The 27,451-nt window shown below is 32.6% G+C and overlaps 3 protein-coding genes, 1 non-coding gene and 2 pseudogenes across 4 annotated transcripts; 4 read left to right on the top strand and 2 right to left on the bottom strand.

Annotated features, from left to right (window-relative positions):
* The first annotated feature begins 54 nt into the window (after nt 1-54).
* LOC108844867 (UDP-glycosyltransferase 85A7-like) lies at nt 55-3,272 on the top strand (annotated as a pseudogene).
* A 1,563-nt stretch (nt 3,273-4,835) lies between these two features.
* On the bottom strand, nt 4,836-8,030 carry LOC108854005 (uncharacterized). Its single transcript, XM_018627493.2, has 6 exons — nt 7,687-8,030; nt 7,489-7,612; nt 6,948-7,065; nt 6,456-6,489; nt 5,770-6,073; nt 4,836-5,151 (listed from the first exon to the last, which is right to left on the bottom strand). Exons 1-6 carry the CDS (start codon nt 7,873-7,875, stop codon nt 5,051-5,053), a joined length of 870 nt encoding a protein of 289 aa, XP_018482995.1. The 5' UTR covers nt 7,876-8,030; the 3' UTR covers nt 4,836-5,050.
* Nucleotides 8,031-16,616: 8,586 nt separating this feature from the next.
* Nucleotides 16,617-16,701, top strand: TRNAM-CAU (transfer RNA methionine (anticodon CAU)). The gene is given in 2 exon segments: nt 16,617-16,654; nt 16,666-16,701. It is a non-coding gene; the product is annotated as a tRNA-Met (tRNA).
* Nucleotides 16,702-17,397: 696 nt separating this feature from the next.
* Nucleotides 17,398-19,839, top strand: LOC108814126 (14-3-3-like protein GF14 epsilon; annotated as a pseudogene).
* A 26-nt stretch (nt 19,840-19,865) lies between these two features.
* Nucleotides 19,866-21,732, bottom strand: LOC108814120 (probable protein phosphatase 2C 9). Its single transcript, XM_018586621.2, has 6 exons — nt 21,577-21,732; nt 21,439-21,501; nt 21,015-21,254; nt 20,645-20,921; nt 20,385-20,539; nt 19,866-20,310 (listed from the first exon to the last, which is right to left on the bottom strand). Exons 2-6 carry the CDS (start codon nt 21,472-21,474, stop codon nt 20,173-20,175), a joined length of 846 nt encoding a protein of 281 aa, XP_018442123.1. The 5' UTR covers nt 21,475-21,501; nt 21,577-21,732; the 3' UTR covers nt 19,866-20,172.
* A 4,605-nt stretch (nt 21,733-26,337) lies between these two features.
* On the top strand, nt 26,338-26,931 carry LOC108853149 (multifunctional methyltransferase subunit TRM112 homolog A). The gene has a single exon (XM_018626605.2). It carries the CDS (start codon nt 26,381-26,383, stop codon nt 26,747-26,749), a length of 369 nt encoding a protein of 122 aa, XP_018482107.2. The 5' UTR covers nt 26,338-26,380; the 3' UTR covers nt 26,750-26,931.
* Nucleotides 26,932-27,451: the final 520 nt, after the last annotated feature.

Below are 27,451 nucleotides of genomic sequence, written 5' to 3'. Positions count from 1 at the left end.
TATACGTACATACATACAAACATTATCAAGATTATTTTTTGGAGACATGGGGTTTTTTCTTATCGAAGATTCTCCCACATCTAAATCAGATAACAACAACAACAAGAACAAAAATATATCTATCGGTAAATGAATGATGATAGTTAAATGAAGAGTTTTGATCAAAGATCGAAATTCCTATCACTATATTCAAAAAGAATACAAGTCTCAAATGGTTTACCGTATTGAAACAAGACGCCGCGAGTGAATGTTGTGCGCCATACACTCGTTCTCTCAAGTTTCCAGTTCTACATTTACCAAATGAACATGTTATGGTCATGCATGCATGTTCTAGCCAGGGTAACCAACACCCGTTTATTACTATCTCGCGGACCTCTTTACAAATGCATTCCCGTGTCTTTTGGAAGCCAGTGGACTGAAGAATCATTGTACTGCCAACATTGTTGTCTTGATAAAAATCAGTTAAAAGAAAACATTGTTGTCTTGTTATATGCAACCAAAGCATTACATAATTGACAAAACAATAAAATATAATTGATTCACATACGACACCGCCTAAGCTACTAACTTGTCTTTTTATAGCATTGATTTACACTAAAAAAAAGGTAATAGTGTCAGTGTTCCAGAAAAAAGAAGTAATAGTGCCTATATAGTAACGCCTAGCTAGATACCGAGGCACGCCCATTCCATCATAGAAGATTAGAAACAAAACAAAAATGTCCTCTCATGCTGTCTACACCACACAGAAACCACATGTAGTCTGCGTGCCTCACCCGGCTCAAGGACACATCAACCCGATGCTTAAGGTGGCTAAACTCCTCCAGGCTAAAGGCTTCCATGTAACCTTCGTCAACTCCTCCAGGCTAAAGGCTTTTAAGCTGTGATGAGCTTTACGCTTGATGCTGCCAAGGAGCTGGGTGTCCTGGATGTTGTTTTTTGGACCGCAAGTGCTTGTTGCTTGATGGCTTTTCTACAGTTTCCACGCTTTATCGAGAAAGGTTTAACTCCTTTTAAAGGTGCTATTTCACTTTTTTAAAAAAGTTTAATATTACTGATTTTAATTTCACACAGATTTTTCTTAGCAAAAAAAGAATACATAGATTTTTAGTTTTCTTTTAATCCCTTAAATAAAATAAAAAAATATTACAATATTTTTTGTAACCACGTGTCATCACCATAATCATTCTTAGAATTCTTATAAATATATATGGTCTATCCAAATATATAATAAGTTTTTTATTAAACTAATCATAAATCAATTATTAATGTTTTTCATTGTTTCTTTATATAAAAATCACGGAATTGTTTAATGTGGTTTAAGTATATATGGCGATTAATGATTTTGAATAATAAATATTATATGATAAAAATTAGTCTATTCTCTATCATTTTTTCAAATTATAACTTATTAAAATAAATTAAACAACCACATAAAATATACAATAAAAATTTAGATTTTCTGTATATGCTATATTTTAAATCTTTAAAAACGATTATAAATAACTAAAGTTGATGAAAATCTCAGATTTTTTTTTTGTGATCCATAGTTAAGATTTCTTTCATAACAAGATACAAATAATTACAAAACTATATGAGTAGGAAGCATTATTTAATAAATATTAATATATATATATATATTAGTATTGTTTAAAATAAGTTATATATCATATAAAAATACATAATTATTTTAATTTCGAAATTTGCTTTGATTTTTTGAGAAAAAAATTTGAACAAATATCGATAACTTAATATTTATATAAACTTTTCATTGAATGTTTTTAAAATTATAAATTACTAGCTAAAACTGTTGAACATCCCACAAATTTTTTTTGTTATCATAGAGTTTAAATTTTTTTTATTAAAAATTACAAATGAACAAAAATAGAATTAGTATTTGTTTGGATTAATAAATTTATTTATGTATCTGCACCAATTTAAATATATACTTACCAGTTACTGAATTTTTAATGATTCAGTATATATTTATTATTTCATAATATGTAAAAATATATAATACATAAAAGTAATTTGTATAATATTCGTTCCAACCCGACATAGGAAAAGAGCAGAAAACTCGTTTAGATTACTAATAGTGACTAGGTTGGTGGATTTGACAGATGAAAGCTATATGTCTAATAAGGAGCATCTAGAGACAGTTATAGATTGGATACCATCAATGAAAAATCTTAAGCTAAAGGACATCCCTAGCTTCATACGTACCACTGATCCTGACGACATAATGCTCAATTTCTCCATTCAAAAGGTCGAGCGATTCAAAGGCGCCACTGCAATCATTCTCAACACATTTGATGATCTGGAGCATGACGTCATACAGTCGATGCAATCTATGTTACCTCCAATTTATTCTATTGGACCGCTCAATCTCCTAGCGAGCCAGGAAGTCGACGTGGATAGTGAAATGGGACAAATGGAATTAAATTTGTGGAGAGAAGAAACTGAATGTTTGGACTGGCTCGACACTAAAGCTCCAAATGTTGTTTTTGTAAATTTTGGATGCATAAGTTATGAGCGTGGAGCAGCTTGATGAGTTTGCTTGGGGTTTGGCTGGTAGTGGGAAAGAGTTCTTGCGGGTGATCCGGCCTGATTTAGTGGTTGGAACGGCGGCGATGGCCAGTTGGTGTCCACAAGAAAAAGTTCTTTCCCATCCAGCAATCGGAGGATTCTTGACCCATTGTAGATGGAACTCGACGTTAGAAAGCCTGTGTGGCGGTGTTCCGATGATATGTTGGCCATTTTTTGCGGAGCAGCCAACGAATTGTAAATTTTGTTGTGGTGAGTGGGGAGTAGGGATGGAGATCGGCGGCAATGTAAAGAGAGAGGAGGTTGAGGCGGTTGTAAGAAAGTTAATGGATGGAGAAAAGGGAAAGAAGTTGAGGGAGAAGGCGGAGAAGCTGCAATGGTTGGCCAAGGAAGCGACCAAGTATTCTTCTGGCTCCTCGGTCGTGAGGTTTGAGGCTCTTGTTAATAAGGTTCTCCTTGGAACAAGTCAGGAATCTTATAATGCAAAAGTTCGTTGAATATAATAAAAGGATATTATCGTAAGTGGTAGACCATGGACCATCCTTTATAAATAAAGATATGGCAGTGCTCTTAATAAGTGTGTGTTTTTGTATTGCTTCTTGCACCCAGTGTCATTGTAATAAGAAGATTAAGGATCTGACTTGTGTAACCGTAGTGGTTGCGATTGCGGTTGCAGAAGTTTGCGGGTGCGGATGGTTGCAGTTTTAAGCATTTTTTAGAGATTTGTAAGATTGGTACAGTTCTTAGAAATTGTTCCGTTTGCGGGACTCTTATGACTGGTAAACTACCAAACGCAACATCTGTTAAATAATAATTTAACAATATTTAGGTTTTATGTAATTATAAAAATATTAAAATCATAATAATATGATAATTATAAAATTCATATTTATAAAATCATATTATTAAATTTTAAAAATTTATAGAAAATATTTTGGTTTGAAATTTTTATAATATAAATTAAAATATAATATGTATACATTTTACAATTTCTATTATTTCAATTTAAAATTTTTATTGGATATTTTAAATATTATTTTTATTTATTTTGTTTTCAAAGAACAAAAAAAATTATTCTCCCGCAACCGCTAGCTGGAACCAGCTTTTGATTTTAAAAGGTTCGGAGCGGTTTGAAGGGATTTGTAGTGTTTTCTATGATTGTTTCGAAACGCCAATAACCACTGCGAACCGTAAAAATTGTGTTTGCGGGTGGTAGCGGAGAAACCAGTAATATCCTAGCTGGAAAAGGTTTTAGCATCCTAACAAGTGCAAAAACAGATAATATCTGTATTTCTATATCTTGGATCGGAACCGGTCCAATATGTCAGGTGCGTCCCATCTCTTAACCTTTCGACTTAAAATGTTGTTAACCATGCTTTTCTTTTTGTCAACGGTTAACCATGCTGAAAGAAAAACATAATAAGTAGCAAAAACAGGTAGATTAGTCTTGATTTAGTTTTCGAGTATTAACAAAACAATTAATAATAAATCGTGATTCTAGCGATGTAAATATAATTTTAAGATTCCACCATTTTCCGTCTGTAAATTTGTTTATATTCTTACTAAATTCTACTACTATTAGCATATAACCAGTGTTTTGAAAACTGGATCGAACCGGCCGGTCGAACCGGTCTGACTGTGACTCGCTGAAGAAGTCGAGTCCGGTTCGGTTTAAAACCCGGATTTGATAAAAACCAGTAAAACCGGCTAAAACCCGGTAAACCCGGTGACCCGATTTAGTTTTAAAATCCGTTTCTTAAAAATTAACATATTATTAAGTGTTTTTAATTATTACTAGCTAAAATTTAATATTTTATAATTAGTTTCAACTATCACTATTTAATTAATTTTTTATTTTTCTAAGAAAAAATGTGAAAATATATGTTTGACTCTCATATACTATTTTTATTTTTACCATATTTTAAAAATTTGAAATGTTAATTGTAAAAATAAATAAATATGATTGTTTTAGTTGTAAATCATTTGTTTTTTTAAAATTTTTTTTATAGTTTACATAGTAATCAGATTTATGTTTGTTGTTTATTTTGAGTTAATAAAAAAAAATAGAGAAAATATTATATGTAGAAGTAAAGTTTATATAGTATAAATATATAATTATATACATTTTTATATAAATAAAAAACCCGGTTTGACCGGTTGAACCAGTCTAACCAGTCAACCAATAACTTCACCGAGTCGGTGTCCGGTCTGGTTTTCAAAACATTGCATATAACTGAAAAGTTCTACTGAAAACCTATAGCTATTTAAGAACATTTTTTACTACTTGAACCATAGAATATCAAAGTCGACTTATTATATTATTCCGTCAAAAAAAAAAGAAAAAGGAAAACATGACAAGAGAGAGAGCCATCTTTATTTTGGCAGTCATGTTAAGACATACATGGATTTGGTTGAGAAAATAAACGAATTAGCTTTTTCTCTTAGTTGGATGAAGAGAAAGAGAGCGTAAAAAATGTCAAAAGATTGTACAAGTTGGAGATGCACTTGATCACGAAGATGATGCCAACTCTCTGTTCCTTGTTGTACTTGCAGGTGCATCCGTTGCATCGAATTCTCCTCCTCCTGAGACTTGATGTGTTGCTTGTGATTCTGATGAAAACAAACAGCCACAACACTAAACATTCTTACGAAACCAATTTTTAAATAAATAGTCAATCTAGAAGTCTTGCAGACAAAGTCAATCTACAAGTCTACATATAGAATTTATTTGTTTGGTTGCCCCTCTGCAAATAAGTTTGGATAATTGCTTAAATAGAGAGTGGTCCCTTCTCCATTTTGAGTTGTGACTAGACCTTGAGAATCAATGATAATAAAAAGGTGACAGAAACCCACATGCAAACACTATTGGTTTACGCATATATACTACATACACATACTCATATATGCATGCCCCATGATGGACGATAGACAGATGTGAGGGAACAAAAAAAATAGACAGCTCAGTTCACATGGACATGACGCAATTATATATATATATATATTCGATGTGCACGATTATTCACTCTTTTTTGTTATTACATGTAATCTTCTGTACTACTATTATATATGCATATGATCTTACTAGGTAATTCGTTTTTTTGTTGTTTTTGACAACACTACCTAGTATACCTTAGTGAACTTATAACTTGTTATGATGATAAATGCATTTTCATGGTGATAAACAATGTCGCTAGAGAAAACAAATCACTGAACTATTTAATGACGTACCAGTGGGAGAAGATATTGGCTCGTGGGAAGTAGGGGCATTAGAGGTAGTAGTAGGAGCCTCGAAATTGGATGGGTAGATTAGGTAAGAAGACGCAGAAGGTAAGCGTTCTTGTTGCTGCTGCTGCTGATGAATATGATGAGCATAATGCTGATAATGTTGATGAGGATATGGTCTAGGGCTTGGAGTTTGGAGGTAATAGTAAGGAGAAGGCATGATGTTGGACGACGATGGTGATGTTGCCCCTCCACCGTACATTTGCTGTTGATAGTATTGTGCTTGTTGGAGTTGTGTGTTGTATAATGCCTGCATGTAAGAAATTCACTACCAGAATTATTATTGTTAATTTAAACAACACAATCACATTCATGATTTACTCTAGACTCCTACGTCATTTATCTACAATTGCACAACCAACCAACATTGGTACATAGTTCTCAGATTTGAAGACTAAACCGACTCAATCAATAACAGCCGATAGATGGAAACAATATACAAATATATATATATATATCATTGCATGTTTCTAATTGTATATGGAGAGAGAGAGAGAGAGAGAGAGAGAGAGAGAGAGAGAGAGAGAGAGAGAGAGAGAGAGAGAGAGAGAGAGAGAGAGAGAGAGAGAGAGAGAGAGAGAGAGAGAGAGAGAGAGAGAGAGAGAGAGAGAGAGAGAGAGAGAGAGACTGACTTGGTGGTACCCATATTCAGAATTGTAGCTGTACCTGAAAACAAAAATTTAATGACGCTAAACCAGTTAGTATTTGAACTGAGGCACCAAAATACCACACACAAAAAAGTGTAAATTATTTTTCCTCGACAAAATTAAGTGCATGCAAATTCATCGAAACATAAATATACACTCTTTATATATGCACATGACATATTTCGCTATTATTGTTCTATTGCGACCCTGGTCTGGCTAATCTACAATATAGTATACTTTTTACAAGACAACTAGCTAGTCTGATAAGTATTTATATTATGAATATGATATTTACAGGCTGACTCCAACTTGCTCAAATTGAAGCATTAAATATCACCCTCTATCTCTTACCATTTCAATCGCATTGGACCATTGTATTGACTACGCAATTACAAATTTCTTTACACCCTTTGTATTTCAATAAAGAGAAAAAACCCATCAATTCTTATTTTTAAAATGATAAAAAGAATCACGTACCCGTACGGCGGATACATGAGCTGGGCAGTTGCAGCCTGCTGCAGCGGAGCAGCCATTCCGGTATAGCCTGATTGTCCCCCGCCTTGATACTGACTAGGGCTTCCTCCTTGTCCTCTCCCTGTGCCATCAAAGAGTAATCTTAAATATTTTACATAGAATTCCTAATGATTATATATATAATTAGAAATGTAGCATCTTTCCTTGTATGCATATCACAGAAATTCAATTTTATAGTTAAAAAGTATATGAAAATTTATATGTTTTCTAAGAGCTTCCATATATAATATGAAAATCTTCTATACTGATTAATATCTTTAACGATAAAATAAGCGATGAATCCGGTTCTTCTACCAAAGAAAAATATGATTTATATTATGAAAAACACTTAGTAGCATATTATTCATCATCATATGAGCTTTTGTTATTTTTGGAAAAAAAGAAAGATTAAACCCATCAAATAATCCAGTCAAAAGGATTGAACATTTAATAGACCTATGAGACGATGATTGACACATTCAGAAGATAAAATGGCTACACTAACCTCTAGGCGTCGATGGTCGTGGCCGTCCAAAAGACGCAATATTGCAATTTGCCTTTCTTCCATCGATCACAGGATTTGGATCGACCACTGCTCTAGTCGCTGAGTCTGGCTCACGAAACGTGACCTGGAACCACCGAGATGATGACGTTGCCGGCCTCGAAAAACAATTATATAACAGAAAATAATGGATTAACTTACGAAACCATAGCCTTTAGATTTTCCTGTGGTCTTGTCCGTGATGATGACTGCTTCAAGAATCTCTCCAAACTGATCGAAGTAACGACGCATTTCATCGGTTGGTGTCTCCCATGCTAAGCCTCCGACGAACACTTTCGTGAAGGTCGTATCTCCAAACGGCGATCGGTAATAGCTCGTATTAGAAGACATGTGTTATACTAAATGATATATAACTCTTTTGATTGATGATGATGATGGTTTGGATGATATATACACCGATAACAGATAAGTTGAATAAAATAAAAATGAATGAATATATGGAGAATGGGGTCCGTCTAATTAAAACATCAGCCAAGAAAAGAAAAGAAGAAAAGATTGTAATTGAAGGAAAGTTAGCTCCTTTATGTCGTCAAATGCCTCACGAACGACTTTTTCAATTTTTCTCTTCTTTTTTTTGGCAAATTGCAACTCTTAAACGATGCCGTATTATGACTCTGACCCTACACTGAGTATGTCTTCGCTGTCTATAATTTTTGCCAGGTTTTAACATTGTACCTCTTCCACAACTTTTTATTTCATCATTCATTTAATATCTCCATTGATGTTCTTAAATATAGTTATATACTGATCCTCGAAAACAATCTGTAAATCGAGAGATGATACAGAGTTTTATCAAATTTTTGGAATCAGGAATTTCACTCACAATGCTATAGTTAACAATAAATTATACTAAGCTATTTTCAGCTCTCAAAATTAAATAGTATATATTGTAATGATTCTGCCATATTATATGGCGTAACCAGTATACGTATACCTCTCTACTATCATATATCTTATAGACAAACTATATATTACCTCCACAAGTCTATAGAAGAAAAAAGAAGAAGACTATGTGATTAAGCATTATAATAAGATAATCATCGTTGATACCCATGTTCTATTTTGAGTTGGTTGATTATACTATTTGTGTTCTTCTCTGCATAGCCTTGTTCTCATCCTCGGGTTGGTTCATCCCTTGATTTCTTTTCGTGAAAACTATATATAATCAATCTTAAATTTCAATGCAGCTTGCAACTTGTTTGTCAAATATTGAAAACTCATATATATTCCTTACTATCACATATATAGTATGATGTACTTGACATTAATTCTCCTGATCATAAGCTGACTGAAATTATATGAGATCAAAGTTAAGCAGTAAGACCAGATTCGATGTTAAAAGAAAAAAAAAATTGGAGAATTATAAGTAAATCTCGACCATACAATAGCAAAAATATGAAAGGTAATTAATCAATGCGTGTAGGAAATTAGACAAATACTCATGATGATTATGCCGATTGGATTAGTATTGACTTTTCAAGATTAGTGGAAGTCCATTGTTAAATCCACCAAGCGATAAGGGATTAAGGGTAAGTGGAACCTGATGAAGGGATTGGATCTTTCAAGTTTGAGTACATATATCCCTGTAGAAATTTATCATCCCTCGTTCATAAATGCCTAATTGATACTCTCTACATTTCATTTTAATTATATTGAGAAAATATTTAGTTTTGCATATTTCCAAAATAAAAACATCACTACATATATACATAACCATATTTTAACCAATAAAAAAATAAACCGTAGAATATTTTTGATAAATTTTGCATCAGAATTATAAAATAAGTGGAAGTAGCATTAGACTATATGATACAACAATATAAATAAATTTTACAAATCCCTAACATAGTTGTTTTATTAGTGCCAGACATTAAATTAGATGTAGAGTTTGTTGTGAATCAACTAATATAGTATTAATCGTCCTGGTGTGGTTGTCTAGTTATGGCCGATTTGATTCAAGGATACACAATTCTTTTTTAACAAATACTAGGATAGGATAAGATCCGCGCCTTGCGCGGGATGAAGTTATTATTTTTATTATGTTTTGGAGAATGTAACAATAGTTCGGTTTCATTTAGATTAGGAGTGTTCAATCCGGATATCGGGTTGGTTTCGGTTATGTTCGGTTTTTACTGTATTTCGGTTAGTAAAATATAACTACTATTCTAAATCCATATTTACTTCAGTTCGATTTGGCTTATATACCGTCGATTTTCAGTTTATTCGGTTTTATATCAAAAAATAATTATTTAGTTTGAGATCATATTATATTTTATATGAATTTTAGAGTCATGTTGTCAAAAATTCATTTATTAAAAAATATTATATATTTAAATAAAATAATAAAAACAAAAAAATGCTTCTATCATCTAATAAAATAATCAAATCTAGAATTAATATCAAAGCTCTAAATTTTGAAAATAAAAATAAAAGAAAAAAAACTGAAGCATGAAATAAAAGGTTTTATATTCTTCCATATTTAGTGTTCATCAAATTAATATGTTTTCGATTAAACACAGTTCTGTTTGTTTAAAGATAAAAAAGTTGTAAAGAATTTCAACTAATTGTTGATCAAATTTATAATCTTTACTTCAATTTAGTTATTGTTAAAATAAAGTAAAAATATCGAAAAAGAAAGACTAAGAAAATAAGAAGCCTCAGTTGCAGTAAATTGTTACTTAATTATAATTCAAGTGATTCAAGTGATTTACAAATTATAATTATGGTTCAACTCATATAACAAATAGATATTCATGCGTCGTTATAAATATATACATATTTACATGTTTCAGTTTAAACGGTTATAAATCAAACCATATCCAAATCCTACGGTTTTTATAAAATTACATCCATTTGGTTACGACGACATATACCAAAACATAACCATATTATCTATTTCTGGCCGGTTTGATACTCTTCGGTTTAGCATATTGAACAGCCATAGTTTGAATATTAGTTGGTTTTGGATTGTTTTTTATCATATATTAATATCCTATCGTAGAATTGGATTATTCATATTTTTGGAACCTTACATGTGAATTTTATATTAAAAATAAAACATAAAATACATAGTTTGAACACATTTATGTAGAGTGTGAAAAAATTTATTAGAGTGTGAATGTTCATTCTTAAATAATTGTGAGACTGCCACATTCCATTATAGTGTGAATAAATTTCTTAAAATGTTTCTCCTTTAATATATATATACAATGAAACCTCTATAAATTAATAATTTTGGGACTACACCAAAATTATAAATTTTTATTAATTTATAGAGATTATTAATTTATCGATATACCAATTGAACCAAAAACTCAATTTGGGATTATAAAATTATATTAATTTATATAGATTTTTAGTGTATATTAATTTATTGATTATTAATTTAAAGATGTTATACTGTATATATGAGATATGTTGGGATGAACATTTGTAATTGTAATTGTGTACTAAAATCTATTTTGAATTTATGATGAGTCTGATCAATTTGGGATTAAATTTTTTATCACCACGTTTATATCTATAAAAACTGTAATATGGCCAATAAGTCATTTTTATTACAAAAACATGTTTTACAATTTTTTAATATTTAACTTTCACATCATTGAGAACTATTTTAATGATTTTAGAAACATCATCTTATTATTTCCAAAATTGAATTACTTTGACTTTAGTCTTTCACATAGTTTTGAAAGCTTTCAACTGAACGAATAAAATTGATGCATCCAATATATATATATATATATATATATATATATATATATATATATATATATATAACAAATTAATCTATTTGTAAAATAAAAATTCATGTTAATACAATTTTATAATTATTTGTATCTTATTATAACAAACAAATTAAGCTATTGATCACACAATTTTCAAAGTGATATATTCAAATTTCTAATAATTTATAAACATTTTAAAAATTCAAAAAATAACATATAAGAAAAAATCTAAATGTTTTTATTATATAGTTAATGTGATTTTAATATCTTTTAATAATATAAAATAAAATAAAAACTAAGATAAAAAATTGCTATCAAATATTCACTATTCATAATAATTAATTTTCATATATACGTTAATTATATTAGGTAATTTCATAGCTTTTAGTTAAGGAAAGTGCGAGATTGTTTTTGTATATTATTTATCAATTCGATAGTTAGTTTAATAAAAAGTGTAATATAAGTTAAGATGGACCAATTTACTTTTCTAAGAATAATATATTTTATATAGTATATTTTATATAGTTATTTATTAAATGAAACTTCACAATCATACGGTTCTATGATCCTTTATATTGTTTTATAATAAAATATTTAAATCATTGATAACAAAATTTTCAATGTGAAAAATTTAATAAGTTTATAATTTATAAATGTTCTTGAAAACTCATTGAAAGTTTTGAAATTAAAATATTTATGTAATCTTATATGGTATATAGTTTAATCTATATATTTATTTGTTTTATTATTAAATGATACTTTTTACTCATATGGTTTCAAAATCATGTGTATCTTTTTATAATAAAAGTGTTAAACCATTGATCATTAATTTTTAAAATAATAGTTTAATAGTTTTAGTCATTTATTGTCATTTTTTAAAAATCAAAATATAACATATACGAAATATATAAATTTTAATTTTATAGCTAATTCGATTGTTTAATTTATTTTAATAATATAAAATTAAACAAAAAATGATGGAGGAGATATAAATTGTTATCAAATATATATTATTAGATACATTAATTGTCATATATATATATATATATATATATTAGTCATTTATGGTAATTTGTAGATTTTATTTAAGGAAAGAAAATAAAATAGTAATTATATCTAGCGGAACAATCATAAATATTTCTATCGTAAATATCATATCATATAGTTTGACCAAAGAATGTATCTAGCGATATATAAAAATCGAATGTATCTAGCGACATAAAAATCTAATGTGGGTTTAAAATCATGTGTATCTTTTTATAATAAAAGTGTTAAACCATTGGTCATTAAATTTTAACATAATAATTTTAATAGTTTTAGTCATTTATTGTCATTTTTTAAAATTCAAAATATAACATATACGAAAAAATCTAAATTTTAATTTTATAGCTAATTCGATTATTTAATTTATTTTAATAATATAAAATGAAACAAAAATAATGGAGGAGATATAAATTGTTATCAAATCTTTATTATTAGAAACATTAATTGTCATATATATATATATATTAGTCATTATGGTAATTCCGTAGGTTTTTTTAAGGAAATAAAATAAAATATTAATTATATCTAGCGGAACAATCATAAATGCTTCTATTATAAATATCATATCATATCATCATATCATATAGTTTGACCAAAGAATGTATCTAGCAACATATAAAAATCGAATGTGGACCTACTTATTTTTTAAATGAATGTAATTGACTATTTAATTGAATGACACCTAAGTATTGGGGTCTTTTTTAATTATTATAAAATTGAGGTTACAATTTTTCAAATGTTTTTCAATTAATATATAGAGGATTAGTACACGTATTATGGTAAGTCAGAATTACCTTTTTAGAAGAAAACTTTGAATTCATAACTGAAAATTAACAAATACCAAACATTATGGTTTTACACCACGATATCTAGTAGGTATATTATTTCATGATACGTTCATATAAACAAATATGTACATGTACTTTATATAAGCAGGGGCAAATATTGGAGCAATATTTTGCGTTTCTACGGTGCACACGTACATTAAACGTATAGAACAGCTCTTGTAGGGACTAAAGCCATATCTTTGAGATAGACACATACTCTTGTTTTTTTTTTTGAAAAAAACACATACTCTTATTTACCAAAACAAAAGTAAACACATAGTAAAAAAGAGTAAAACTAACAAGGATATGTAAATTAATGCAAATGTAAATGCTGTTGTAAGGCAAAAGAATTGAAAAGATCACATGAGCGAAACAGCTTACTTTATAAAAACAAAAAAATGAGAAGCAGCTTTACATAGTCCCCCGCACGCATGCACGCACCCAATAACGACCATCCCTCTTTTAACCCCCTTTTTCTCTTCTTTTCTAGTGCAAACTATTATTAAACCCCACTATCTATAATCTACATGAGTCCCGTTTGCATTTTCACAATTATTATTATATTGAGCAGAATCAGATTATATATAGATAACTGTGTAGTTGACCCAACAAAAAAAAAAGTATATCATTTCTCATACCAACCTATTCATTGGTAGTTTTGATCATTATAGATAGAAAATGGTGGGAATTTTTAAGAGATATTTACATGAAAATGTTGGTTGATGACAACATTTGTTTGGTCAGCCAATAAAGATATTTGTTTGGTAATAAAGAGAAAAAGAAAGTGGAGCCAGTTTGCCAGCATGTCGAAAGAGGAGATAGCTGGAGTGGAGATTAAAGAAGAAACATAAGAGAATTCGTGAACTGGCAGATCCCTCCACGTGGAACCTCCTTCTGTCATTATTTTATCTCCATTAGCTGTCTCTCTCTCTTGCACAAAAAACGAAGAAAATATATCCGTAAAGGCAGAGTGGTTTGTGTTCGAATCATTGATGTGCTAGTATATGGGTGTAAATCTATCATAGCGTATGTTACTGATAGAAAAATAATGTCTGTACGCGTATACTTTTCTTGTTTAACGTTAAATTATAGGGAAATTAGAGTCCATATATATAAGAAATGGAAAAAAAAAATTATACCATAGCACTACTTTGGCTATGATATGTTATATATTATTGTGTAAAGTGCCAAAAATATCCTTTTTAAACGCGTATAAACACCAACGAGTGTTTGATCTCTTTATTCTAAAAATGAAAAATTTGTTTTTACTTTACAATATATTACAGACAGCAAAAAAAGGGATTGTAAGAAGAAGGTTTGTGGAAATCTGAGTTTGAGAACAAAGAAGTTAAATCAAGTATAAATGGTTCGGCTGTGCGGCATACGTAGGATATCATTTTTTAATTTGGAAACTGGAAATTGTTTTCACAGAAGATCTAGATGAAAAGAACGATGAATTGAATTGGGGAAGAAGATGAATAGTATCATGCGTCATATGTTCTATACTATTTTAAATTACAGTATATTATGATATATTTATTTTTCTCTTCTTTTGCATTTGTATCTCCTTATATGCCTCCTGATTCTTCTTATTCATTACTTGATCAATTACACTGTTTTGTTCTCCAACACCGTCGCCACTCATTATCTTTCTCTCTAAGAAAATTTTAAAGAATTTCATATATACAAAGTTTGTCGGTGTGTCGAGTATTCCATACCATAATATGTATAGCATAGTCATGTAATCGACAAAGATTTGGGTTTAGGGTTTAGGATTGAGGATTAGAGTTTGGATTTAGGGTATATGGTTTGGGTATACGGTTTGGGTTTAGGGTATATGGTTTGGGTTTAGAGTTCAGAGTTTGGGTTTAGGGTTTATGGTTTAGGGTTTGGGTTTAGGATATATGGTTTGGGTTTATGATTTGGGTTTAGCGTATATGGTTTGGGTTTAGGATTTAGGGTTTAGGTTTAGCGTATATAGTTTGGGTTTAGAGTTCTGGGTTAGATTGAATTGGGGAAGAAGATGAACAATATCATGCGTCATATGTTCCATACTATTTTAAATTACAGTATAGTATGATACATTTCTTTTTTTCCTCTTTTGCAATTTGTATCTCCTTCTTTGTCTTCTGATTCGTCTTAGTTACTACTTGATCAGTTACACTGTTTTGTTCTCCAATACCATCGCCACTCATCATCTTTCTCTCTAAGGAAATTTTAAAGAATTTCATATATACAAAGTTTGTGGATGTGTCGAGTATTCCATACCATAATATGTATAGTATAGTCACGTAATGGATAAAAGTTTGGGTTTAGGGTTTAGGATTAGGGTTTGGGTTTAGGGTATATGGTTTGGGTTTAGGGTTTGGGTTCAGAGTTTGAGTTTATGGTTTAGGGTTTGAGTTTAGGGTTTAAGGTATATGGTTTGGGTTTAGGGTTTAGAGTTTAATGTATATAGTTTGGGTATATGGTTTGGGTTTAGGGTTTAGTGTTTAGCGTTTAGAATATATGGTTTGGGTATATGATATGTTGTTTCAAGTGAATGTCTATTTTTCTTGCAGCTTTGTCCATACTATATGCATATAATATAGTCTAATTTTGCTTTATGGGTATCTGTTGTTTTGTTACAAATGTGTCGAGACTATAGTGAATATTGTATAGTACATCTTTTATTTATTTTCTCTTCCACATGTTCACGCGCTTTCTGAAGGATAATAGTGGTATTTTTTGAAGAACCTTTCACATCAATGAATTTATACTGTAGAATGAACATATTCTTTATTTTTGTGTCTCTTATGTATATCTTACAAATTGCCCCTAAATTATATCTGTATTATGTTGACAAAAAAAATATCTGTATTATATATATCACCCTTTTATAGATGTCTTTTCTAACAATTTTGGCTATTTAATTTTGGGTTTTTTTAGCAAAGAAAAAAAACAATTTTGGCTATTTATCCAAAAAATAAAAAACAATTTTGGCTGATTTTTTTGCCCAAAAAACAAAATTGGCTGGTTTTTTTGTCAACGACGCTCGATAATAGGCTTTATGAAACTTCAAGTCAATTTAAAATATTTATTAAAACTTAAATCTGCCTCTAAAAGAATATCTTAGTTAGCCTCCATTAAGCATTGAGAAACTTCACACAAGCGTATTATCTAACAAAATACTATAGTCAGTACTGACTATAGTGTCGGGCTAGACCTTAGGGTTACGGAATATGTTGAAGAAAAGAGATCAAGACGTCGATGAGAAAAAGTACGATCATGCGACATAAACTATATTGAGGTATTGTTATATGGAAAACACACTAGTGGTAAAATTGAAATTCCCCTTGCAAAAAACTACAAAATGACTAAAATGAAGCTTTTTAGTCAAAAAAAAAAAACTACAAAATGAAAAAAAAAAATGTTTCTGAATTCAAAACAAATTATAAATTTTTTTAACTAAATAGCTACTAGTAACAACAACGGGGCGGTGGCGCAGTTGGCTAGCGCGTAGGTCTCATAGCTACTGAGTGATCCTGAGGTCGAGAGTTCGAGCCTCTCTCGCCCCAAATCTTTTTTCCTTTTTCCCCCACGATTCCCCAAGAAGTTCATTACGTTATGTGGGACGGAACGCGCGTCAGTGTCACAAAGACAAAGCAATGAATCAGATAAAGAACGAAGCAGATGCAGGTCAACATCATTTTGGAACTCATTACTAATGACCCCAACAATATTGGCCTTTTCGTAGCCTACAATATCATCGTGGTGACTGAATATGCAAAACCGGTTTAATCGATTACTTGATAAAGCGAACCGGAAAACGAAGAGGGAGCATGAGATCGAGAGAACTTTTTTTTCTTCTTTATAAGTCAAAAAGCAGGACACTGAAGTTGTCGGAATTTGCATTTTCTTGAACAAATTGCTTTCTTTCTCATTGTAGTTCCGATTTTGCGTTTCATTAAACCAAAAGCATGTTTTAGCTGACACACTCAGGATACAAAGAATCTAAAGACACCAATTTTTGCATCAAGTTGTGATCTAAAACCAACAGTTCAGTTAGATAACTTTTTTCATCAGTACACTACTCAATACTCACCAAGAAGTCGTACAAACTTCTTAAAGTTAATTTTTAATAATGTATTTTGTTTCGTACTATTATTGAAAAGAACAAAACCCAAATGGTCGACAAGAGGACATGTCTCCCTCCGTTAGTCACGCACATTACCGTTTTACCCATCGTTCTTTTTAATTCGCCAATCTTCCAAATTCAATAGGGTTTGATTGAACAATATCTTCAGTTTAGGTTACTTATCGAATCAAAACAAAACCTTAGAGGCTTCTTTTATAATTTCAAAAAGTTTAGTTTATGAGTTCGTTGACTTAGATCCAACGGCCTCATCCGTAGGGTTAACCACTAATCTCAAAAACCATATCGAGCATCAACTGTTGCCATGGAGAATGAGAGGGAGAAACATGTTTACTTGGCCAAGCTCTCTGAACAAACCGAACGATACGATGGTATGAACCGTTTCCCTTAGATCTCTCTACTGTTCCGACCAAACTAAACATTTGATGTATGTGTGCAGAGATGGTTGAGGCGATGAAGAAAGTAGCTCAGCTTGACGTGGAGCTCACGGTAGAGGAGAGGAACCTTGTGTCCGTTGGTTACAAGAACGTGATCGGTGCGAGGAGAGCTTCGTGGAGAATCCTATCTTCCATTGAGCAGAAGGAAGACTCAAAAGGGAACGAGGAGAATGTGAAGAGGATTCAGAGCTATCGAAAGAGAGTTTGAAGACGAGCTTGCTAGAGTTTGTAATGACATCTTGTCGGTCATTGATAAACATCTCATCCCTCCGTCTACTGCCGTGGAGTCCACCGTGTTTTTCTACAAAATGTGAGTCCTAAAAATGAAGTTGTTCTAGGGGTCTGAGATTTTAACTGTTGTGGCTTTACTTGTATGTAGGAAAGGAGATTATTACCGATATTTGGCGGAGTTCAGTTCTGGTGTTGAACGCAAGGAAGCTGCAGATCAGTCTCTTGAGGCATATAAGGTAACTTTGGTTCATGTTATGTCTTTAATGTGAGCTCGTGGAAAAGATGAACAATGTGGTTTGGTACTGGCGATTGTAGGGTGCTGTTGCTGCTGGAGAGAGTGGATTGGCACCAACACATCCAGTTAGACTTGGCTTGGCGTTGAACTTTTCTGTTTTCTACTATGAGATCTTAAACTCTCCTGGAAGGTTTCTTTTGTTTTGTTTTTTTTCTGGAAAATATCATATACAATGTGAATCGGTGGTTTCGCTTTCTTCTAACATTCTGAAACTATTGCGTACACAGCGCATGCCAATTGGCTAAGCAAGCATTCGACGATGCAATAGCTGAACTTGACAGCCTAAACGAGGAATCATACAAGGACAGCACTCTTATTATGCAGCTACTTAGAGACAATCTCACCTTGTGGACTTCTGACCTCCCAGAGGAAGCAGGTAAATCTTTTGTTTTTTTAATTTTATCTCCGTCCCTATCTTACAATCTTAACTCAAACTCAAACCTTTGTTTTTGTTCTTATAGATGAGCAAGCCAAAGGTGATGAGGCTCAGGAAGAGGTATGAGAAGCAATCTTTTTCTGTTTTTAAGCTTAATTTTTAAAAGAGTAAATTTTCCTTTACCGTTAGACATAGGCCTGGGCGTTTTTACCCGAACCCGAAGTACCTACCTAAACCCGGACCGGAAAAACTGAAACCGAATCCGAACTGTTATACAAAAATATCCGAACGGGACTTATCAGCTTAGTACTTTGGTGTTTGGTTATAATCCGAACCGAACCGGAATCCGAACTAGGATCCGAAGATATCCGAAATTAGTTAAATATGTTAATGTTTTGATATATTTTAAGGTGATATAGATATTTTCGACTATTCAAAATATTTTTGTAGTTTGTTTTATTTGTTATTTTGAATTATTTTTAGCTAATTTAATTAGTTTAACTAATATTTAATTAGATTTGTAAACAATTTATATATTTTGAAACAAAAATTTGTCACTTTTCGAGGTTTAAAAAATATATTTTTGAACGATTTTAAATATTGGTTACATCCGATCCGAACCGAATCCGGAAGGAACCGAACCGAATCCGATCCGATAATTAGTAAATACCGAATGGTACTTCTAAACATAAACCCGAAAATCCGAAAATCCGAATCACCCGCACCGATACCAAAGACGATTAAGAAAATACACAATCTAAGAGCAAAAGAAGCTTGCTGTCTTCGGTTAATGATTCAGGATGATGCTCATTACGCTTCTCACGGAGGAGCCAGGACTTCAGTTCTGCAATGATTCGGTACTTCAATGAGTGTCTGTCTAATTCGGTACTTAGACAATTAGACAGACACTCATTGAAGTACCGAATCATTGCAGAACTGAAGTCCTGGCTCCTCCGTGAGAAGCGTAATGAGCATCATCCTGAATCATTAACCGAAGACAGCAAGCTTCTTTTGCTCTTAGATTGTGTATTTTCTTAATCGTCTTTGTTGATGATGTTTTCAGATCTTTGACGTTCTACAACATAAAACACTGCGTTATATCTTCAACTCTTTATATCACTTAGTTTGCTTCTTTGTTGTTGAATTGATTGATACACAACGCATTTTGGGTTTTGCACACTTAGGGACGAACTAAGAACCTTTTAAGTAGTCAATATAAATGTCATTTGGCCTAAAAAAATAGTCAATACAAAACAGAAAATATTTGTTTAAAAACATATGCAAACCTAACACAAAGGTATTTTCACATACTTAGGTAAACCTAATAATAAGATGATAACAAATCAACCAATAATAACCATCACCCACACCAACTCAATTTCCCTCTGCTTTTTTTTTCTTCTCTTTTTGTCGTCTTTTTAACACACCATTTACACAACACCGAACCAACCCCATTATAAAGCTATATAGCAAGAAGCTATCATGAATCTTGATTGAAAATGCAACCATCTCCCCCTTTTAGAAATTAAAAAAAAAAATCCACCCAAGAGTCGGTTATCTGAACCGGACCACGACACAAGATATGTCGTCTTTGCTCTCTCTTCTCAAAGCTTCAGCTGTTAGTTCCTTGGCCGCCTTCTGTGGATCTTTCACCCTTCTAGCTATCTCCATTGCCTCTTCATTTGACATCACCTGTTTACACCACACAATCATGTTTTTAATAATATAAATAAGAAGAAGAAGAATAAAGATGTCATTTTTATTACCTTCCAAATGCCATCACTTGCGAGGACAAGAACATCTGTCTGGCTATCAACATAAGCATCTCTAATATCAGGCTCTGAACTCAGATGTGTCTTTAATCCCTTATCACCAAAGGCACGAGACACCGCTAATTGACCATTCACTCGAGGAACATCACCTATTAAATAAAAAATCACAAAAATCATTTTTACATACTAATCAAAAAAACGGTTCACTGTTATATCACACCACATGACTACTTTCTCTCTCTATTTTATTTTACCTGGTAGATTGGATACAAATCCACCTCTATCCTCAATACTCGACCTTTCGACACCAGGCTCATGATCCGTACTCATCTGCATCGTCCTACCTCCTTGAGAAAGAAGCGCTCGCGAATCGCCAACATTAGCTATCCACAACCTCCTCCCGTTAATCAATATAGCCGTAACAGCGGTGGACCCGCCACGACCCAAGTCAGAACTGTTGGACAGAATGGATTGGTCCGTCTTCTCATAAGCTTTTTGTATAGACCTTCTAGGATCCACCCAGAACTCTCCCTACACACACCATTTAAACACACAGTTCTCTTAAAAGTCCCATAATAAGAGAGTGAAAGTAAATAATCTTTTTTTTTTTTTAATTTGTTTTACCTCCTTGAGGATATTGGAGAAGAGGTGCTTCTGCAAGTAGGCAGGGACGGTGGGACCCATGTGACCGTCGTAGATAGCGAAAAGACCGAGTTCATGGTCTTGTACGTTGATGAAGTTAGCGACATGGTAATCCTCCATGGGGTGGTTAGCTTTGCCTTTGACTAGACTGAAGCCGTACTTGATTAAACCTTCATCACTTCTTCCTTTACCAGATCGAGATGATGATTGTCCTCCCACAACCTTTAAATTAAATAAATAAAAAACCAAACCAAGAAAAAGCTTAAAGCTCAAAACTTTCACTTATAATTACAGAACAAACATTCTAAACACATCAATCATAGCAAAAAGAAGACAAAACAGTTTTTTTTACAAAAAAAAAAAATCAATATCTCAAAATTAAAATAATAAAATGAAAAATTGGTACCTCGGAAGGGGAAGTGAAGCAACAAAATTTTCCCATTTGAAATCGAAGAAGCAGAATCAGAACCTGGAGAAATTGGGGATAATCATCATTCAGCAGAGGAGGAGAAACAAATCGAAAAAAGGGGAGGAGAATATTTACCTGGAAATAAAAACCCTAATTTGTGTTCAATCGCAAAGACAAATCTACGAGAGGTTCCTGTCTGTGACCAAGTCGTCTTGTTTAATGTCTTTTTTTTTCTTTTTCAGCAGTGAAGAGACAAAAATAAAGAAAAAATTGAGAGCTATCTGTATTTTCGTGAACATTGCATTGGCGTGCTTTATAAATGTTGAGAATTTGCTTTACGCCCCGTTACTATGGAAACTTAATTTTAGGACCTAAGGACTTCTTTCTTGGCGTCCATTGTTTTTACAAAATCAATTTGAGTAAACAAATAATTACCTACCTTTTAATATTTGGTAATGTGTAATATAAATCTATTTCCTTGTATAAAACTAGAAATGAGTGTGTAAATATAAATTATAATAGATTTAGATCCACACTTTTAAAATGAGTTTAGTATAAATATATTATTTTATACAAAAGTAGAAATAAATGTGAAAATATAAATTATACTAGATTTTGGTATGCACTTTAAAAGCGCAGAATAGTTCACGTTGTAACAATCTAATAAAAACACATCAACTATATTTATAGATGTTAAAATAAATAAATTCGCTCTATTTAAACTGATTTCATTTAAGAGATAAATTATTTAAAAACTGAATCCGTTTATATCAGTTTAGTTTATGATCTAATACGGATTTTTCATCTAGATATGTTAATCAGTAGATATATGTATTTTGTTATTTTCTGCATAATTTATTAATTTCGACAATATACTAATTTAGAATTCAGCAAATCATTGGACCATTCGAGTCAAGTCAGTTTAAGACTAGTCAGATTTTTTTCGATGAATCGGATTTATTTTAGTTTAGTTCAGTTGGATAAAATGTGTTCGAACTTGATACCATATTAAATTTTAGGTTTATTATGCATTTTCGACTTAAAACTAATTGATTAAATAAATTTAATGTAGAATTTTATATATTATTTATGTACCAGTTAAATTTCCAAAGATTTTATATTTTCACAACTCCTTTTTTTTTTTCTTTGCTAAAATACAACACAACTTCTTTCTTCCTTCTCATTTTATTATGTCACTTCCTTAACAATCTCTTCTATAGTCTTTTTTTTTTGTCCCGAAGAGTGTATAAAAATATATGAAGAAAATATCATTCGTGAAAAAGTACATTTTCAGGCAACTTTAATGCGTGAGATTAGCCGTTTTCGTGAAAAAGGGAAAAAAATCATTAACTGGTTTTCCCGATTTGGATTTTGGTGGCTTACACGATTGCGCGTGAAGACTAGCCTTTTTGATGTTACCGTGGTGACTGATATGGATCTTTATGAAGTTTTCAAAAGTTAAGGTATCCAAGTGAGAAAAGAGGTATATTAGGCTTACCATAAGCAGAATCTCAACGAATGCGACAAGAAACTTGAAAGGGTCAAACGTTTGGACGCGCTTTCTTTATAGCCATCTTTCTTTGTTTTGTTGGTTGATGATGATTCCCACACGTTTCATGACTTTTCGAACCTTAAATTAGGTTTTAAAATCAGACACATCACTAGCTAAGCTAGTTTTTTATACATAAATATTTGTTTGTTAAAATAAGCTTCTTTGATTGTTAAAATAAGATATTTGTTACTGTAAACAATAAAGATTGGATTTGGTGTCTAAACATCTGTGATATGTGGCTGTTTTCTTTAAAGTAGGCTTATAGGTCCATAATGATGTAAACTCATTTCTACTTATTGGCCTTTTATGAGCCCAACTAAATTTTTGAAAGAAACGGCTGCGTTTACGTCTACCAAAGGAATCACCGCGTTGATGATGATGATGGCTGCAAGAATGGCGTTGGGTGTGTATTTGAAAAGAGGAGTGAGGAAGAGAAGCGTTAAGAGGACAACCATTGACATTATGATGTTGGAAACTGCTGTTTGACATCCTGCCACGAAGTTCACGGCAGATCTTGAGAACGAACCGGTGGCTACATATATAGCAAGAAGTCATCGAACCGATCACGTTCATGGCTCCTAATGCTACCGTCTCTTTGTTTCCGTCGATTTGGTAGTCTTTCTTGGCTGCAAATGATCTTCCGACCGCTACAGATTCCTGTGTTTTTTTTCCAATAAGTTTCTTGGTACGGATCATAATGAAGATTATGTTTTTATGTAAGAAAGATGTTTAAAGGAGTTTTTTGATGTTTAATATGTTAAATATTTCATTAAAAAAAATTTGTAATTACTGATATTTTATAATTTATTTAATAATTAGTTAAGAAAATTTTAATAATATTTTCTGTAAAAATAACTTTATACTAATATTTTAATAGTTGGGGATTTATTTACATTATATATTTCAGAACAGAGGAAGTATAATACATACTGTTAAGGCGATCATACATGAGACAATGCCAATGCGGATGCCTTTAGGTAGGTAATCGCCGGAGACGTATATTAGACGCAACGAAGATGGGTTTATGCCTTTATCGAGATGGTTCACCTATATAAGAAAAATCAAATTACAAAAACAGAAAGTAGTATAACTTGTGGAACAAGTATCCTTAGAGTTTATTGAGAAAACAAGACATAAGGTTATGTGCTTACTATTTTAACGCCTCTCTTGTCGGCTCGGGTTATGTAGACAAGGAAGGTTGAAATAATGACTGATAGCAACGGGGCTACGGCCGGAATCCAAAACAGTTATGCTGCACCATCTAACGCAAAGCTTCTAGTAACCTTAATTCTCCAAGCTCAAAATCACAATATAGTCGTCAATGAAGGAGAAGAATAAGAAAAGAGGTTACCTTTCTCAAAGCAGTGGCGAGCTCACCACAAGTGAAGTTGGCAGCAGCAGAGGTAATCAAGGGGGTCCTGTTTCGGAACTGTTACAGAGACACATTCTTCCGAACATACTCCGTAAACTGAACCCTATACAACTTCCCACAACACAAATCAAACCCATCAATTGATTCAGAGAGAGATAGAGGCGGGGGGAAGAGTATTTACCGGTCACCAGGCTCTCAGCTTGCTGCAATGAGGGTCAGGGAGCATGATCTTATTGATAATACGATGAGAGATAGACGGGAAGAATTGTATTTACTCTCATAAGGATCATTGATAGGATACTAGAAGTCAAGCATGTGCTGAGGTGGCAAGTATGAGATCATCTAGAAGACGTCAACCAAACCGCAAGTATCTCGCATGAAGAAGTCTCACGACTCATTTATTTTCTAGCTTTATTAATAAGAGAAGTGGTCTTCCTTGACTATAGGAACTAATCCTCATGTCATGTTTCCCATTTCATGTTTGTTAGGAGTTGATGCTCCACTTTCCATTTCTTTGCTTCATGTATGCTTTGCTATTTATATGAATGAAAAACCTAAAAAGAGGTAATCTTAACTACCCAAAAGAAATCGTGGGTTGTTGTGTTCTTAGTTTGTTCTTGGACAAATTCTCTTTGGTTTGAAGAGAGGCCTTAATTGGTATCAAACCACATATTTCTAGATCAACAATAGATGATCCTATAACTGGGACCTATCAATCATGGTTAGTGTTACATGTATATTTATACTAGAGATGTTTCCTAAACTACATAGATACACATATATGTGAATATCTTATATAATAAATATCCAATATTAATTATAATAATTACCATCTCCTAGATTCCTTCTATACCTCCTCAATCTCAAGGGGGGTAATGGAGTTGTAGCAAAACTAGTTGCTTTAGATTGAACGATAATAGAGAAAGAGTGACGTAGATCGCTGGCTAGGAGCTTGAGGCTTTTTTTCGTTGGTGGCGAAGAGATCTTATGATGGAGATGAAGAGATCCCATTGATCTGTGTTTGTGAACGCAGCGGATCCAGTTATTGTGGTAGCGGAAACGGAGGAATGTTGCCGTCATGTTTGAAGGAGAGACCGGAAGACATGAGATTTGTGTCTTTGACAAACAATAGAAGCTCGAAGGCTTATAGATTCAGAAGCTAGTTTGATGAGCTTGAATAATGGCAGGAAGCACTATGGCTTGTTCACGAAAGCACGTTGGCTTGTTGATGATGGTAGGAAGCCCTTTGGCTTGGTAAAGAAACCTTTTTTTAATGTTTTTTTGTGTTTTTCTTTTGCTACTACGTAAGAAATATAGAACAAAAGAAATTTTTCTTTTTTCAAAAAGAAAAATAGAATCAGAAGTTTTTGGAAACTTGAATAATAAGAAGTTCCACGGCTTTAAGAAAAGCAAAACAAAACAAGAAGCATTAAGCCTTGATTTTGCCACGATGGCTTAAAATTATAAAGATAAAAGTAAGTCAATAATATAAAGAAGCACTAGGCTTAGATTCAGAAGTCTTGATAGAGTTGGATGAACGGAAGCTCATTGGTTTGGATTCAGAGGTTCATGATGAACTTGAATGATAGAAACACTTGGTTTAATAAAAAACATTAAAAGGAAGCTCATTGGCTTGAAATTGAAAAATAAAGAAGCTCTATATGGCTTAATGAAAATTGAAAAACCCAGGAACAAAGCCGAACGTTAGAACATTATATCATAGTAGGGATTCATGGTTTGTTTTCAAGGATTGATGAGAGAACTGCAAGTTAGATACGTTAATTCTGGGTCGTCAACATATAAATAGGGTTGCCTTTTAGAGCTGCGGAGAAACTAAGGGCTTTTTTAGTTATTGTTGTGCCATTACAAATCTGGGCCTGTGTTTTTTTTGTTATAGTTGCGGAGAAACTAATCGTAAGGGCAGTTTGGACCTTTCAAAAAAAAACCTCGGCTGCATAAAAGAAGACCTTTCTCCGTTAGGTTTTGAGCAGAGAGAGTAAAGCAAGTCAAGAGAGATGAGGCTGATAACGCACAACATGCTCTCCTGCAACATCAAAGGAGTCGCTAACGGATTCCCTCTGAAGATCGAAGCGGAGAGCGTGATCGAGAAGGAAGTCGATTTCAACCCCGACTTCCTCAGACACATGTTCGCCAAGATCGAGTGGAAGGCTCTCGTGGAAGCCGCTCGCTCCTTGGGATACTCCGAGTTACCGGAGGACTCTCCCGCCGCCGCCGCCGAAGACGAGTCCTTGCTGAAGAAGCTACACCACGCGTTGCTCGAGCTGCACCTGGAGGAAGGCGCGCTCGTCTGCCCCGAGACCGGACGGAGGTTTCCGGTTACCAGAGGGATCCCTAATATGCTTCTCCACGAAGACGAGGTTTAATTTTGATTTGTTGGATCGAAAAAGAAAAAAAAGCTTAATTTTATTTAGGATTTGGTGTTGTAATGTGAGAGATGGGAATGTTGGTTACCGACAATTGTGTGTTCGGACAGGATTGATATACACTGGTTACTTGTGGGTTTAGATTGTGTTTTGGAACAAATTGATGGATCCATTGACTGATTCTCATCATAGTAACTAGAATCTAGTTATAGCTTAGGGACCCTTTCATATGGTGAAAGTAAGAAGAGGAATGACATCAAATGTGGCCTTTCCTTTTTTTCTGTTTTTCTAGCAGACCATCCGAATGTGTGGGATGAAGAACATTTCATGTTACCCTTTTTAAGATTTATTAAAATGTATCACTTCCTATAGTTAAAACTCTGTTCTTCTATCCGTTCCGTTAGATTAACTCCCAAATACCTAATCAGCAGGCCACGGAAAAAAAAAACAATCGCAGAGGTTCACTCTACAGTAATCAATCATGCAAGTAATCATATATTTAAAAAGGCGCTTCAAACGATGGGAGTGTAGGTTGTAATTGCATATTAACTGAATTGCTTTAATATAATTGTGTATTGTCTCTTAGAAATTTTTTTTAAGAGATTATACACAATTAAAGTTTAAGGCCATGTTTATTGCAGGGTTTTTAGGATGAAGTTCTTAGCGTAATATAAAAACTGAACTCATCCTAAGAACCCTGCA

Source organism: Raphanus sativus, chromosome 1, assembly GCF_000801105.2.
Source record: "Raphanus sativus cultivar WK10039 chromosome 1, ASM80110v3, whole genome shotgun sequence".
In the NCBI taxonomy this organism is placed as follows: domain Eukaryota; kingdom Viridiplantae; phylum Streptophyta; class Magnoliopsida; order Brassicales; family Brassicaceae; genus Raphanus; species Raphanus sativus.
Note: the sequence above shows the minus strand (reverse complement) of the source record. Positions and strands in the feature narration are given on the sequence as shown.